The sequence below is a fragment of the Microcaecilia unicolor genome, chromosome 6, assembly GCF_901765095.1.
Source record: "Microcaecilia unicolor chromosome 6, aMicUni1.1, whole genome shotgun sequence".
Taxonomy (NCBI): Eukaryota; Metazoa; Chordata; class Amphibia; order Gymnophiona; family Siphonopidae; genus Microcaecilia; species Microcaecilia unicolor.
Genome location: NC_044036.1, coordinates 242,759,760 through 242,773,562, shown reverse-complemented (window position 1 = coordinate 242,773,562; position 13,803 = coordinate 242,759,760). Strand labels below are relative to the sequence as shown.

Genomic DNA, 13,803 nt, shown 5'->3' with positions numbered 1-13,803 from the left:
TGCCAGAAAGTGACATTATTATAAGGTTTAAAAAACAACAACAACAACAACAACAACAACAACAACAACAACAACACAGTATATACATAAAAGCACACTTATGAAACTGAGTCAAATAACTGATACAGAATTTTGACAACTGCAGTATGAAAGTGGAGGCTGTGTGTATAACAATGATGAGTGTTCTCGTGTTTAGAGAACTGTGCTGTAATTTGTCAGAAAACCTGTCTTGTACATTAACTTGACTTCTCTCTACCACTTTGTCTCCATGTGAACATGGAATATGCCTTAAGGTAAACTAGGATTTGCCTAAGTACTTCCTTACATCCCCAGGATTGTAGTTCTCCCATTCACATCTTTTTGATAAGTTGGCTTTATTGGCCTAGATGAGAGCTATTGGAACTCAATTACAGAAAGTGCTTACATCAGTCCCTTCTTATGAAGATTCCAGACATACCAAATTACCGAGTTCCAGGAGGGAGACTTTTTAAACTTTCATCTCAAAACAGAGTGCTATTTGTAGTCCCTACTTCAACCCATTGAAATTGGTGCTATAGGTTCCTTAATGCACCAAGATGGGTCTGTCAGAAATCCAGGACTGGTCCAACATTATCTTCCTGGAACTAAATGACTTGGCAGCTCTGAGGGTCTGTAGGGAGAGCATTCTTGCCTTTGATATGCGACACTGTCTAGTCACAATCCATTGTGTCTCGTATTGGAGCCCACCACATTTAAGGATTATTACACACAAGGTTTAATTTCTAGAGGGATAATCTGGAATGCAGTTCTAGCACTTATTTTCAGATTCCATAGCAGGAAGGGTACCCTGTTCCAGTTCCTCCTTTCCAGGCAGCATGGAGAGAATAGGAGGAAGGGGGTGACCCTGGAGCACAGAATGGTCACTTGGCTCCCTATTCCAACATTCTTCTCCTGTTATTCCTAATACTGGCCTGCCTACCCTCTCGCCCACCTCTACAATTCCCCTCTTTTTGTGCCTACAACAAACTAAGCCCTGATTACATACTATACGACATTACAATATCAGTTAGCATCCCAGTCCTTTGTCTTACTTGTGTTTTCAGCTTGGTCTCCAGCTTGTTCTACATCACAGTTTTGTCCTTCAGTATATTCAATGTCATCCAAAGCAATTGTTCCAGCACCAGCCCAGATGCCCTTAATAGCTTCAAATACAATCTGTAGGAAGAAGCAGCATGTAAGTGGATGGTAGGGACACAGTGAGCAAGGTCACTATCTCTTGTTCCATATCCATTGGCATGCTAAAGAGACACTGCCAAGACTAGTATAATGGAAAGACAGACCTTAGCACTCTTCTGCTGTAATATTTCCTTGGGGTTTTTCATCATTTCTTAGTATAAATGTGAAGTTGTTAGTTCCTTGGTGTGCCCCAGTGCAATAGCAATTTTAGAGTTTTAATCGAGCTCAGTAAGATCAGCCTAGCCCACTGGTTTTCAACACAGTGCACACATGACCCTTGTGGACCTTTGGTCTGACACAGTATAGCAGTTCTCATGGGTTAAATGTAAACATATTCTGCATTCACAAAAATCCTCCCACCCCACAACAGCTGCAGAACAGAACTAGGATATTTTTCCTTGGAACTCACTACACAAAATAAAATCTGATTCGTAGCGGAGAAATTAAATTAATTCTTTGCTTCAGTCTTCACCGAGGAAGATTTGGGAGTGATACCAGTGCCGGAAATGGTATTCGAAGCTGACGAGTCGGAGAAACTTAATGAATTCTCTGTAAACCTGGAGGATGTAATGGGCCAGTTCTGCAAACTGAAGAGTAGTAAATCACCAGGACCTGATGGTATTCATCCCAGAGTATTAATAGAACTGAAAAATGAACTTGTAGAGCTACTGTTAGTAATATGCAATCTATCCCTAAAATCGAGTGTGGTACAGGAAGACTGGAGGGTAGTCAATGTTACGCTGATTTTTAAAAAAGGTTCCAGAGGAGATCCGGGAAATTATAGACCGGTGAGTCTGACGTCGGTACCGGGCAAAATGGTAGAGGCTATTATCAAGAATAAAATTACAGAGCACATACAAAAACATGGGCTGATGAGACAAAGTCAGCACAGATTTAGTGAAGGGAAGTCTTGCCTCACCAATCTACTGTATTTTTTTGAGGGGGTGAACAAACATGTGGACAATGGGGAGCCGGTGGATATTGTGTATCTGTATTTTCAAAAGGCGTTTGACAAAGTGCCTCATGAAAGACTCCTGAGGAAACTGGAGAGTCATGGGATCGGAGGTAGGGTATTACTATGGATTAAGAGCTGGTTGAAAGATAGGAAGCAAAGAGTAGGGTTGAATGGTCAGTATTCTCAGTGGAGAAGGGTAGTTAGTGGGGTCCCGCAGGGGTCTGTGTTGGGACTGCTGCTTTTTAACATATTTATAAATGACATAGAGATGGGAGTAACTAGTGAGGTAATTAAATTCGCAGATGACACAAAATTATTCAGGGTCATCACAGGAGGAGTGTGAAAGATTACAGGAGGACCTTGTGAGACTGGGGGATTGGGCGTGCAAGTTGCAGATGAAGTTCAATGTTGACAAGTGCAAAGTGATGCATGTGGGTAAGAGGAACCCAAATTACAGCTATGTCATGCAAGGTTCCGCATTAGGAGTTACGGACCTAGAAAGGGATCTGGGAGTAATCGTTGATAAGACGTTAAAAACATCTGCCCAGTGTGCTGTGGCGGCTAAGAAAGTGCACAGAATATTGAGTATTATTAGGAAAGGGATGGAAAACAAACACGAGGATGTTATAATGCCATTGTATCGCGCCATGGTGCAACCGCACCTTGAGTATTGTGTCCAATTCTGGTCGCCACATCTCAAAAAAGATATAAAGGAATTAGAAAAGGTGCAGAGAAGGGCGACGAAAATGATAAAGGGAATGGAACGACTTCCCTATGAGGAAAGGCTGAGAAGGTTAGGGCTCTTCAGCTTGGAGAAAAGGCAGCTGAGGGGTGATATGATAGAAGTCTACAAGATAATAAGCGGAGTACAGCGGACAGATGTGAAGCGGTTGTTTACACTTTCAAACAACAACAAAACCAGGGCACACAAGATGAAGCTAGAATATGGTAGATTTAAAACAAATAGGAGAAAGTTTTTCTTTACTCAGCATGTAGTTAGACTCTGGAACTCGTTGCCGGAGAATGTAGTGACAGCAGCTGGCCTTACGGAATTTAAAGGGGGTTTGGACAGATTCCTGAGGGAAAAGTCCATTGAACATTATTAATTTTTTTTTTTTTTTTTTTTTTTTTTGGGGGGGGGGGGGGGGGGTTGCTGGGTTTGTGAAGCCTGGATTGGCCGCTGTCGGAGACAGGATGCTGGGCTTGATGGAACCTTGGTCTTTCCCAGTATGGCGGTGCTTATGTACTTATGTATATCTTCTGAATAACAGCAACACAATCTCTCTACTACCAGGCACATTGTGAAATAATGCAAAACATGAAAAACTCCCCCTCAACACACATGTAGCAAACCTGCCAAACTTTAGTAGCACTAAGTTCTATGATTCAAACAGTAAGAACCTCATCTATGACTAGGTAGCAGTACAAATATTACAGTGGGCCCTAGAACACCAATGCATCTTCTACTGGGAAAAAAACAGAACAAGTGAGTCTGCTACAGATCTCCACATAGAAAACTGCACATACATAAAAACACAGACAGGCTCCTGACAAAATACAGAAAAGGGCAGCACAAATTGGAATAGAAATATTAAGACAAAAATGGGAGCCTCAAACTGTCAAACTCAGCATGTACCACAACACTGGAGAAATAAAAACAAATATATTTCCTGACAAAATGCAAAGACATTCAAGATGCACATTTCCCAAAATTAACATATTCCAATTAATAAAATAAAATTCAAATTTCTATTTTTCTTGTCTTAGCATTTTATTTTGCCATTCGTATTAGTCTGTCTCTTTCTTGTGCTTTTTTTCTGTTTCTTTCCAGTATCCGCAGTTTATTTACCATTTCTCCTCTCTCTTCCCCTCCCTACATCTATTTCAGACATATTGATCTTACCTTGTTTGTTTGGTCCTCCTTTTGTCTCCTTATCCACTCAAATGTCACCTTCGAGTCCTCAATCTCTTTTTTAAATTTTCACCAAACTATTATAATTTCCATCTCCTCCTCACCTCCTGCCCACCCATCTTCCCTAGCTCTTCCATTTCCCTAGCCTCTTATTCATTATATATTTCATTTGCTCCCTATTCTCAAATTTCTAACCTCTGTAGTCAGCACTGTCTTCTCACTCATCAACTTGCCAACACACCATTGATTCTCCCACATGGTTCTACCATGCTCAACATATTCCCTTTCTCTTGAGCTGCTCCCCCACTACAGTCCAGCAATTCCTCTTTGCCTCATTCTTCCCCTCCACCACCATGGTCCAGCATCTCTTCTCTTTTTCTTTCTCCCTGTAGTCCAGCAGCTTCCTGTCCCCCTCCTTTGTAGCCCAGCATATCCATAATCTCTTTCTGTCCCCATATCTCCATGTAACCTAGTATCTTTGCACTTTCTTTCTCTTCCCACCCACCTATCCCCCCTTGTAGGCCAGCATCTCCAAAATCTCTCTTCCTTTCTAGCCCAGCATCTCTACCCCCACTCCCACCCACCAAGTCCAGCATCTTCCTTCTCTCTTCCCTGGTTAGATATTGGCTTCCTGTCCTCTCACCCCTGTACCTTTTTGCTGCTGACCCTGCCACCAAGTTGAAAAAGAAAAAAAAATAGTGTAGGGCCTTGGAACCCATGCAGGCATTGCCATTCCAACATCCCTACCAATAGGAAGTTGCTTCAGAGGAGGGCAGAGATACATATGTTGGATATGGAGCATATCAATGGCCCCAAGACCCTGCACTGCTTTCTCATGTGGAAGATTTTGGGAGTGCTCCTGGGGTGCAGCCAACTACTGTTGCTTGATCGCTGCTTTGGAATTGCTGGCTCCAACAGCACCGGTGCTTTACTCTTCAGTCATGATCCCACTGACATCAGCAGCACAAGCATGCCTGTGCTCAGCTATGGTACAGAGAAGAAGGTATTTTGCTGGCTTGCAACATATCTCCCTATGTTTTATGACACACAAGTTGAGAACTGCTGGCCTATCCTGTTTCAATTTGCATAATTTTGCTGCTGTACCACAGGGAAGATACAAGTAGAAAAGCTTATGAGATCTAGTCATACATAGTGGAAGTTTTGACTTACACATTCAGTATAAGGACAGGTCAGTTACAATGCTGTGCATTACCAGGCAGAAGAGCTGAATTTTATTCCCAGGTCAGGTCTTCCATTCTCTGGGCCTGCTGGGGTTGGGCAAGCTTCAGAGGCAGCACTTATAGCCCCTGGGAGGAAGGGATCCTAGTCATCGATCAACAGCAGCACCTAGTGGCCAAATTTAAAATCCATGGTTGCAGGGTTCCAGAAAGAGTCCTGGTGCATGGCCCCTGGCTGAGAACTTACTGCAGTGACCAGTTTGGGTAAGTTACAAGAGGATGCAAACTAGGGGGAAAAATCCCCAGAGAATTGCAAATGAAGGGTTGTGGAATCGGATCCCAGCCTTAGGTCCAAGCGAGCTAGAAGACTAAATAAGCAGGAGGAAGAATTTGCTGTGGCCAAAAATAAAGATGATTTAAATATAATTACCATAGATACTTGCATATAGATCTCCCTCACATATAAGTTACATTCACTACTTTCATCCTAGATTGGTAGAAGTGCTGTGAGAACAGTTCCAGAGAAGGAGAGTTCTTCGTTGGTAAGAATTTGCTAGGAAATTGTTTTTAAAGTTGGGGAAAGGTAGGTTTAGAATTAAACAGGTAACTGCACTGACCTTATTTCTGAATTGTTCTGCTCACTTAGCATAGGAGTGTAGGGAATAGTTTTTCTTAGCATATAAAGTCTCTGTTACAGTTCCATAGGCTAGCATTTAAGGGGGCTTTTTTACAGTTACTACAGTAATAGTATAAAACACAGCTAATAGGCACAGGAAGCCTCAGCTTAGACTTTAATTCCCTCCTGCCCACCCCTGGCTTAATCTCTAATTTATAGGCACTTCAACCAATTAGGAGGCTACATATTTAATTAGGACATCTCTACCTGCCAGTAATTACCTCTTAGAAACAGTCTACTTAGATCCATAGAGGAGTACCTACTAATAGCGTTAAAACAATAATAATAACAATAAAAACTAAATATTAGCAGAGCATATAACTAGAAATCTTAGGGGACATTAGTTTCTATATTCCCATTCTGTAGGAGTGGACAAGCGAACACTGTACACGGCCTGCAGCCATCACTAGACTGGCAGGACAACCTCAAGCTCTGTGCATACTACCTATGGACTTTGCTCCTTGCATACAACTTATGGACTTTGCCTTCTTTGTGGCATACTTTATACTTGAATGTTGACTGAACATTTGCATCTTCTTGTATTGTGCCTTAACCATTAATTGTCAGCTCTTGCTAGCTAGATAGATAACTGTTTGGGACAGGATGCAGACACATTAGATAAACAGCGTTACACACTGTTTATTTTATCTGGACTTTTGTGGACTTTTGCACTAATAGGATTTTCTATTTGGACTTTGCATTCGCACTTGCACCTTTGCTTTGTACCAAAACCTCAGCTTACATATAATGAGCCTAGACTAAGACCTAAACCTGTGCAGTTTGGACTTTTACTAGTAGTATGTATTTGTTAACCAGCAGCTAGATAACAAGTTGTAGTAGTCAGCAATTTAGGGTTGTAGGGAAGGCAGCTGGCTCTGCCAGCGCACTCTCGTGATCTATGCATAGAGGCTGTATTGTGTAAATGTGCTGGAACACTGCAATAAGTTACATTTCTTGCAAAGTAACAATTTCTATGAAAGCTATGAAACTGACGTATCTTTTCTCTGTGAGAACTACAGAACTACTAATGTATTGCGCATGTGCCTGTACTGCGCATGTGTATGTGTGATGTATGGTGCGTTTTATGCGCATGACCAGTAATCTGTATAAGAACGAGTGTCAGGTGACGCTCGTGACGCAGTATCCTGAGACTGAACTCAGTACTGTTCATTGCTAGCAATAAAGCTGCCTTGTCTTCGGAACCATTTGCCTCTTGTCTCCTGATTTACTTAGCCGAAGATTCTGTTACATTTTCTGGCGAGCCAGCCAGGAGCATATAGAGGGAAACGGATTATATTCTTTCCCCTCCCCCGCCGCGGTCGGGTCGGGTAATCTGCCCCCCTCCGAGATGGTGGTAAGTGGCTACCGCTGATTTCAGCGTCCATCTCCCGAAGGAGGGCTGATAGACGTCGGCTGACTGGCGGTGGGGCCGTGTGGTTCCGGCAAGGCACCTTTTCTTTTTTCCTTTTTGCCTTGAACTCCGGAGAGAAGCGCGCCAACAGGCCACGTCCGAAGACGGCGGACAGGCGAGTATACTCTGGGTAGTGACCGGCCCGGTAAAGGGTCGAAGAAGAGGCTTGATCACCCTCTTGGCCAGTGGCTAATACGGACTAGGTCCCGAAACCCACTAGGCTCTGCGAAGGAACCGAACGGGAGGGTTTCTTGTGGCGTATGAAAGTTGAGTGAGTGGGCCTGCAGTTTCGGATCAGGCGACTGCATTCCGGTCAGGCCGGCTGTTGACCCTTTTGTGTCCGGTGGAACGAGACCCCTTACTCCTCCACCATCCCTTTCCCCCTTTGTCTGTCTCCTATCCTTTGGCACTCAGGTTAGGATGGGCGGGGGTGGGTCTACTCCGTTAGATTTAATGACGGAACACTTTAGCAAAGTGTTCGACCAGGAACAATGCAGTAAAGCTGGGATGATACAGCGATGTCAATTTATGTGGCCCGGGTTAGGGAGATTTGTCGATTGGCCACCGGAAGGGTCATTCGAATATGAAAAAGTGGCGGCAGTCATGAATGTGGTTATAGTTGAGGGAAATCCGGGCTGTCCCGAGGATATCCCATATGTGGAGGGGTGGCTTGATGTAGTCCGGAACCCGCCGGTCTGGGCCCAGCACAAGGTGGAAAAGGCCGCCCTTATGGTGATAAGTCAGAGGAAGGGTCGCAAGACCAAGCTGAAAGCCCATACCACGTCCAATATTCTCAACTACCCAGCAACCGTTGCCGTCGCGAAGGCCGTAGGGAACACCCCCATCACTGAAGCCATGCCCTGTACTACCAACACGGAAGCCACGCCCCGTACTACCAGTACTTCCAGTACCCTCCCAAGACCCAGACCTCCGAAAGAAATTCGAGGGAAAGTTCAGGGCCCCCAGAAGTCCGAAAAGGTTCCTCCGGCGGCCCCTATACTCAGTACGGTAGAGGCCTACGAGGAGGAGGCAGCGCCCCCCCCTATAGCCCCATATATCCTAATCTTGCGAACTTGACAGAGGGCCAGAATAACGCCGAGGCCTCCGGCCCAGAGTCGGACGCGGAAGAAACTTCCCGGGCAAGTACTCCCGAATCAACGGGCCCCGGAACCTCCAGGAAGAGCCAGAGGATCACTAAACCGATAACCCGATTTCCCCAGTCGAGCCCGATAAGTACCCTCCCTCCAAGCAAGAGGGCGGATGTCACCGACCTGTTTCCGATCCGACAATCAACAACATACACTCCGACCCCGGGAGGCCAGCCCATCGAGTCAACAGTCTACAGTCACGTCCCATTCTCTAGTGTCGACTTGTATAACTGGAAAGTGCATGGGCCTTCCTACGACCAAAAACCCGAACAACTTGTAGAACTGGTGGAGGGCATAATACAGCTATAACCCAACCTGGGGTGATCTCAGGCAGTTGAGTGCCCACATCTTGACTACTGAGGAACGCCGCCTGCTACAACAGAATATGGAGGAAGCGGTCCGGAGAGCCCACCCGGATGAAGCGTAGATAGAGGACCGCTTAAGAAGGGAGGTGCCCACTGCACGTCCTGATTGGGACTATCGGACGGAGGACGGTCAAACCCGCACCCGTCAATACCAGCAGGCCTATCTGGCGGCCCTGAAAAAAGGCAAACAGAAGATTACTAATATGGGAAAAATTCACAACGTTGTTCAACAAAAGCATGAGAGCCTAGGGGATTTCCTAGAATGCCTGATGGAAGCATTTAGAAGACACAGCCCAATAAATCCCGAAGATCCAAAAAATGTCCCCACAGTGGTCATGAGCTTTGTCAGTCAGTCAGCACCGGACATAAGAAAGAAACTCCAGAAGACTGAAGGATTTGAGGGGATGAGTATAAGCCAACTGAAGGCCATAGCCAATCGCGTGTTCGGATACCGCGATCAGGAGGAGAAATCTGAGGCTCGAAAAGAGGTAAGCAGACGGATGCGTGAGAATGCGGATGTACTGGCCGCGGTGTTGGAAGAGCGCCTGGGATCAAGACCGTGCGGCAGAGGAAGGGGCCGAAGGGGTAGAGGAACGCGGTCCCCTATAGGACGGAACCAGTGTGCCAACTGCCGGCAAGAAGGGCACTGGTGGGCGGACTGCCCGGAGAAGCCACGAGACCAGAATCGAGAGGGGGCGGACGACGACCGCCCACGAGGCCCCAGGCAAGGACAGCGAGGCCGAGGCCGCGGCCGGGGACACACTGAACAACAGGAATGGCAAATGGCCCTTGACGCGGTCCGGGGCTATCCTGCATGAAGTGACCGGGAGGGCAGAGTCCCCAATGACCCTCTGGTGGAAATCCGAGTGGGGACACAACTAATGAAGGCCCTATTAGACACAGGGGCCCAACGATCTGTCATCACCACTGCCATAGCCGCTCCCACGAAAGAAACCATACCGATTGTGGGAGCCTCTGGAAAATCCCTCACTGCCCCGCTCCTAAAGGAACGCCATGTCCAAATCGGAGGGACGATGGTGTCTCATTAGTTCATACACATCCCCGAATGTCCAGTCCCCCTCATTGGTCGGGACCTACTGTGCAAGCTCCAAGCCACCTTAAGATTTAAGGCTACAGGAGAAGTAGAAGCCCAGTTTGAAGACCGGCCAGTAACACTTATCTGCCCTGTACGAGAAGACTGGAGACTGCACGCCCCCTTATTCGCAGGCCCTGACGACTGCCGCTATTGCCAGGATACCCCTTTTTGCACGGCAGAGAAGAACCCTCATGGCTGGGGTGCCTGGCATGTGGGCAGAAGTGAACCCTGGCGGACTTGCTGTCAACGCCATCCCCATCTGGGTCGAACTCAAACCAAATGCCCAGATTGTCAACCAAGGACAGTACCACATCCCCTATGCAGCCCGACACAGTATGCAAACGCATCTACAGAAACTCCTTCAACAAGGGGTTCTTAAACCGGCCAGATCTGCTTGGAACACCCCACTGCTGCCCGTTAAGAAGCCAGGAACATCAGAGTACAGACCCGTCCAGGACCTGAGGAAGGTTAACAACCAGGTGGCTGACATAGTTGCCCTCGTACCTAACCCATATTCCATTCTAGCCCAAGTGCCAGCCCAAACCAAGTGGTATAGTGTCATAGATCTGAAGGATGCTTTCTTCTCCATCCCTCTTGCTGCCGATAGCCAGCAGTTGTTTGCCTTCACGTGGGAAGACTTACAGACTGGGAGTAAGCAGCAATTCACATGGACCCGGCTCCCCCAGGGATTCAAGAATTCACCTACCCTCTTCGGTGACCAACTTGCCCAAGACTTGAAGATCTACCAGGACGAGTATGGGCCGGTCGTCCAATACGTGGACGACCTGTTGGTAGCCCGGGAAACATACACGGATTGTGCAGAAGCTACCCTTTACCTCTTGAAAACCTTGGAAGCTCAAGGGTACCGAGCCAGCCGAAAGAAGGCCCAGATATGTGAGATCGAAGTCGAGTATCTGGGATTTCGCCTCCGAGAAGGAACCCGAAGGCTCGGTACACCCCGTACCCAAGCTATTCGCAACCAACCCATTCCTGCAAATAAGAAAGAATTGCATGCGTTACTAGGAGCAGCTGGATACTGCCGGATCTGGATCATTAACTTCGCTGTTTTGACCCAGGACTTGTACACCAAGCTGAAGGGACCTGAACTCGAGGGCCAGACCCTCCAGTGGGAGAAACATGAACTGAAGGCTCTCCAGGACCTCAAAGAGGCCCTCGTGGCCCCACCAGCGCTCGGATTGCCAGATGTGACTAAACCGTTCCACTTGTTCGTCGACGAGAAGAAGGGATTGGCACTTGGGGTCCTCACCCAAATGGTTGGCACCTGGCAACGACCTGCAGCATACTTTTCCAAGGGCATGGACAATGTGGCAAGAGGTTGGCCGGGGTGTCTCCGAAGCATTGCGGCTGCATGCCTGTTGATACACGAGGCCAACAAGCTCACTTTTGGCCAGACGCTCCTTGTGACTACGCCCCATACCATCCGCGGCCTGCTCGAGAGTCATGGGCCCCGATGGATGACTAACACCCGACTAGTCAAGTACCAAGCCCTACTGTACGAGAACCCGGAGGTGCAAATCCAGGACACCACCAACCTCAACCCTGCTACCCTTCTCCCGGCCCCGGAACCCCCATTCCATGACTGTGCAGAAGTAATGGCCACTGTACATTCCAGCAGACCTGACCTGAAAGATCAGCCCTGGCAGGGGGGAATCACCTTGTTCACGGACGGAAGTAGCCAAGTGATTGAAGGAATCCGGAAAGCTGGACCATGTGATTGAGGCTATGGCCCTGCCATCCGGAACATTAGCCCAGAAAGCCGAATTGATTGCCCTCATCAGGGCTCTCCTCTGGGCAGAAGGCAAAATTGTGAATATTTACACTGACTCCAAGTATGCCTTCCTTACCCTCCAGGTACACGGTGCCTTGTACAAAGAAAGAGGCTTCTTAACAGCTGAGGGAAAAGGGTTCGCAAATGCCACTGAGATCTGCCAACGTGTAATTAGACTCTGGAATTCATTGCCGGAGAACGTGGTACGGGCGGTTAGCTTGACGGAGTTTAAAAAGGGGTTAGATAGATTCCTAAAGGACAAGTCCATAGACCGCTATTAAATGGACTGGAAAAATTCCTCATTTTTAGGTATAACTTGTCTGGAATGTTTTTACGTTTGGGGAGCGTGCCAGGTGCCCTTGACCTGGATTGGCCACTGTCGGTGACAGGATGCTGGGCTAGATGGACCTTTGGTCTTTCCCAGTATGGCACTACTTATGTACTTATATGTACTTATGTAACTGCTCGAGGCTGTATGGAAACCAACGAAAGTAGCTGTGATACATTGCAGGGCTCACACAGGCCGGACGGACCCCATCGCCCGGGGAAATCAGCGGGCGGATGATGCAGCAAAAAGGGCAAGTCAGCTCCCTCATTCTTCTGACCCCGTGCTTTTCGTCCATCTCCCCACAGAAGCCCCCATCTATGCCCCACAAGAAACAGAGTGGGCCCGACAAGAGGGCCTGGAATCGCGCAATGGATGGTGGATACTACAGGATGGCCGAATATGGATACCTGAAGCCCTGGCCTGGACGGTGGTCAGGGAAGCCCACAACCGCACCCACCTGGGCAGAGACGCCTTGGGACGTCTGCTCGAGAAGACCTACTATGTCAACAAACTATCCCTCTGGACCAAGAATGCTTCCAGCCAATGCACAACTTGTGCCCGGAATAACCCACGGACAGGACCAGGTCCTGCTCCTGGTCACATCCTTCGGGGCACCAGCCCATTTCACGTCTGCCAGATTGACTTCACGCACATGCCCCCGGCCCGGGGCTACAAAGCTGTCCTCGTGGCGGTGTGTACGTATACCGGATGGATTGAAGCCGTACCCACTAGAACAGAGATGGCTAAAGAAGTTACCTCCTTACTCATTCACCACATCTTGCCTCGATACGGGCTCCCTAAACAGATCAACTCTGATAATGGGCCTGCATTTGCCAGTGAAGTGACCCAACAACTTAGTACTAGACTGGGCCTCGATTGGAAGCTATATTGTGCCTGGAGACCCCAGAGCAGCGGGGTAGTGGAGAGAGCCAACCGATCCCTGAAGAACCAGCTTGCTAAACTATGCCAAGAAGCTAAAGCCAAATGGCCCGACCTGCTCCCACTAGCGTTGCTGCATCTTAGGTGCACACCAAAAGCTACAGGTCTTACCCCTTATGAGATGATGTACGCTAGGCCACCACCTCTGCCTTCCTTCCCCGACTCCTTGCAGATACAGGGTGAGAGTTCCTTAGTAAAACAGCTAAAGGCCTTACGCGAGGTAGTGCAGGACATCCAACAGTATACTGAGAGTGTAGGTCCCCTAGTCCTTACCAGCCCTACACACCAGTTTCGGGTGGGAGATGAAGTATGGGTGAAAGAATGGGACGAATCTGACTGCTTGAAGCCCAAGTGGAAGGGGCCCTCCCTTGTTCTCCTAACCAACCCAACCGCTGTTAAAATTGCAAGAAGCCCCGTGTGGATACATTGGACCAGGCTGAAGCCAGCTGCACCTACCGACGGCTCACCCACAGTTTGGACAGCCCACAGCCACCCAGACGCTCCACTGTGATTAACCCTGAAGAAGAAGTGAACCAGGTCCATGCCTAGCCAGAAGCTTAACCCTTGGACCTTCTGCGCCTTTGGTTCACTGTTTATTGGAGCTGTCATTTTAAGCCTCGTCCTCTTCCTACTGCAACAGCTCGGATACCTCATCCATCAACCATGATGTTCAAACTACTCTTCATCCTCCACCTCTGCCCAGTCCCGGTGGAGCCGGCTGCCCTTAGTCTGAACTGTACCGAGTGTTTGCGCCTGGTGCGTCACCGAACGGCTGAAGGGTATAACCTAGT

At 47.9% G+C, this 13,803-nt stretch overlaps 1 protein-coding gene across 1 annotated transcript in view; it reads right to left on the bottom strand.

Moving 5' to 3' along the window:
* The window catches only part of MAMDC4 (MAM domain containing 4), a 510,080-nt gene that overhangs the window by 56,259 nt on the left and 440,018 nt on the right, over positions 1-13,803 (bottom strand). The window contains exon 27 of the mRNA XM_030206971.1: positions 1,071-1,194. Coding sequence (XP_030062831.1) covers positions 1,071-1,194 — 124 coding nt within the window. The remainder of the gene's footprint in view (positions 1-1,070; positions 1,195-13,803) is intronic.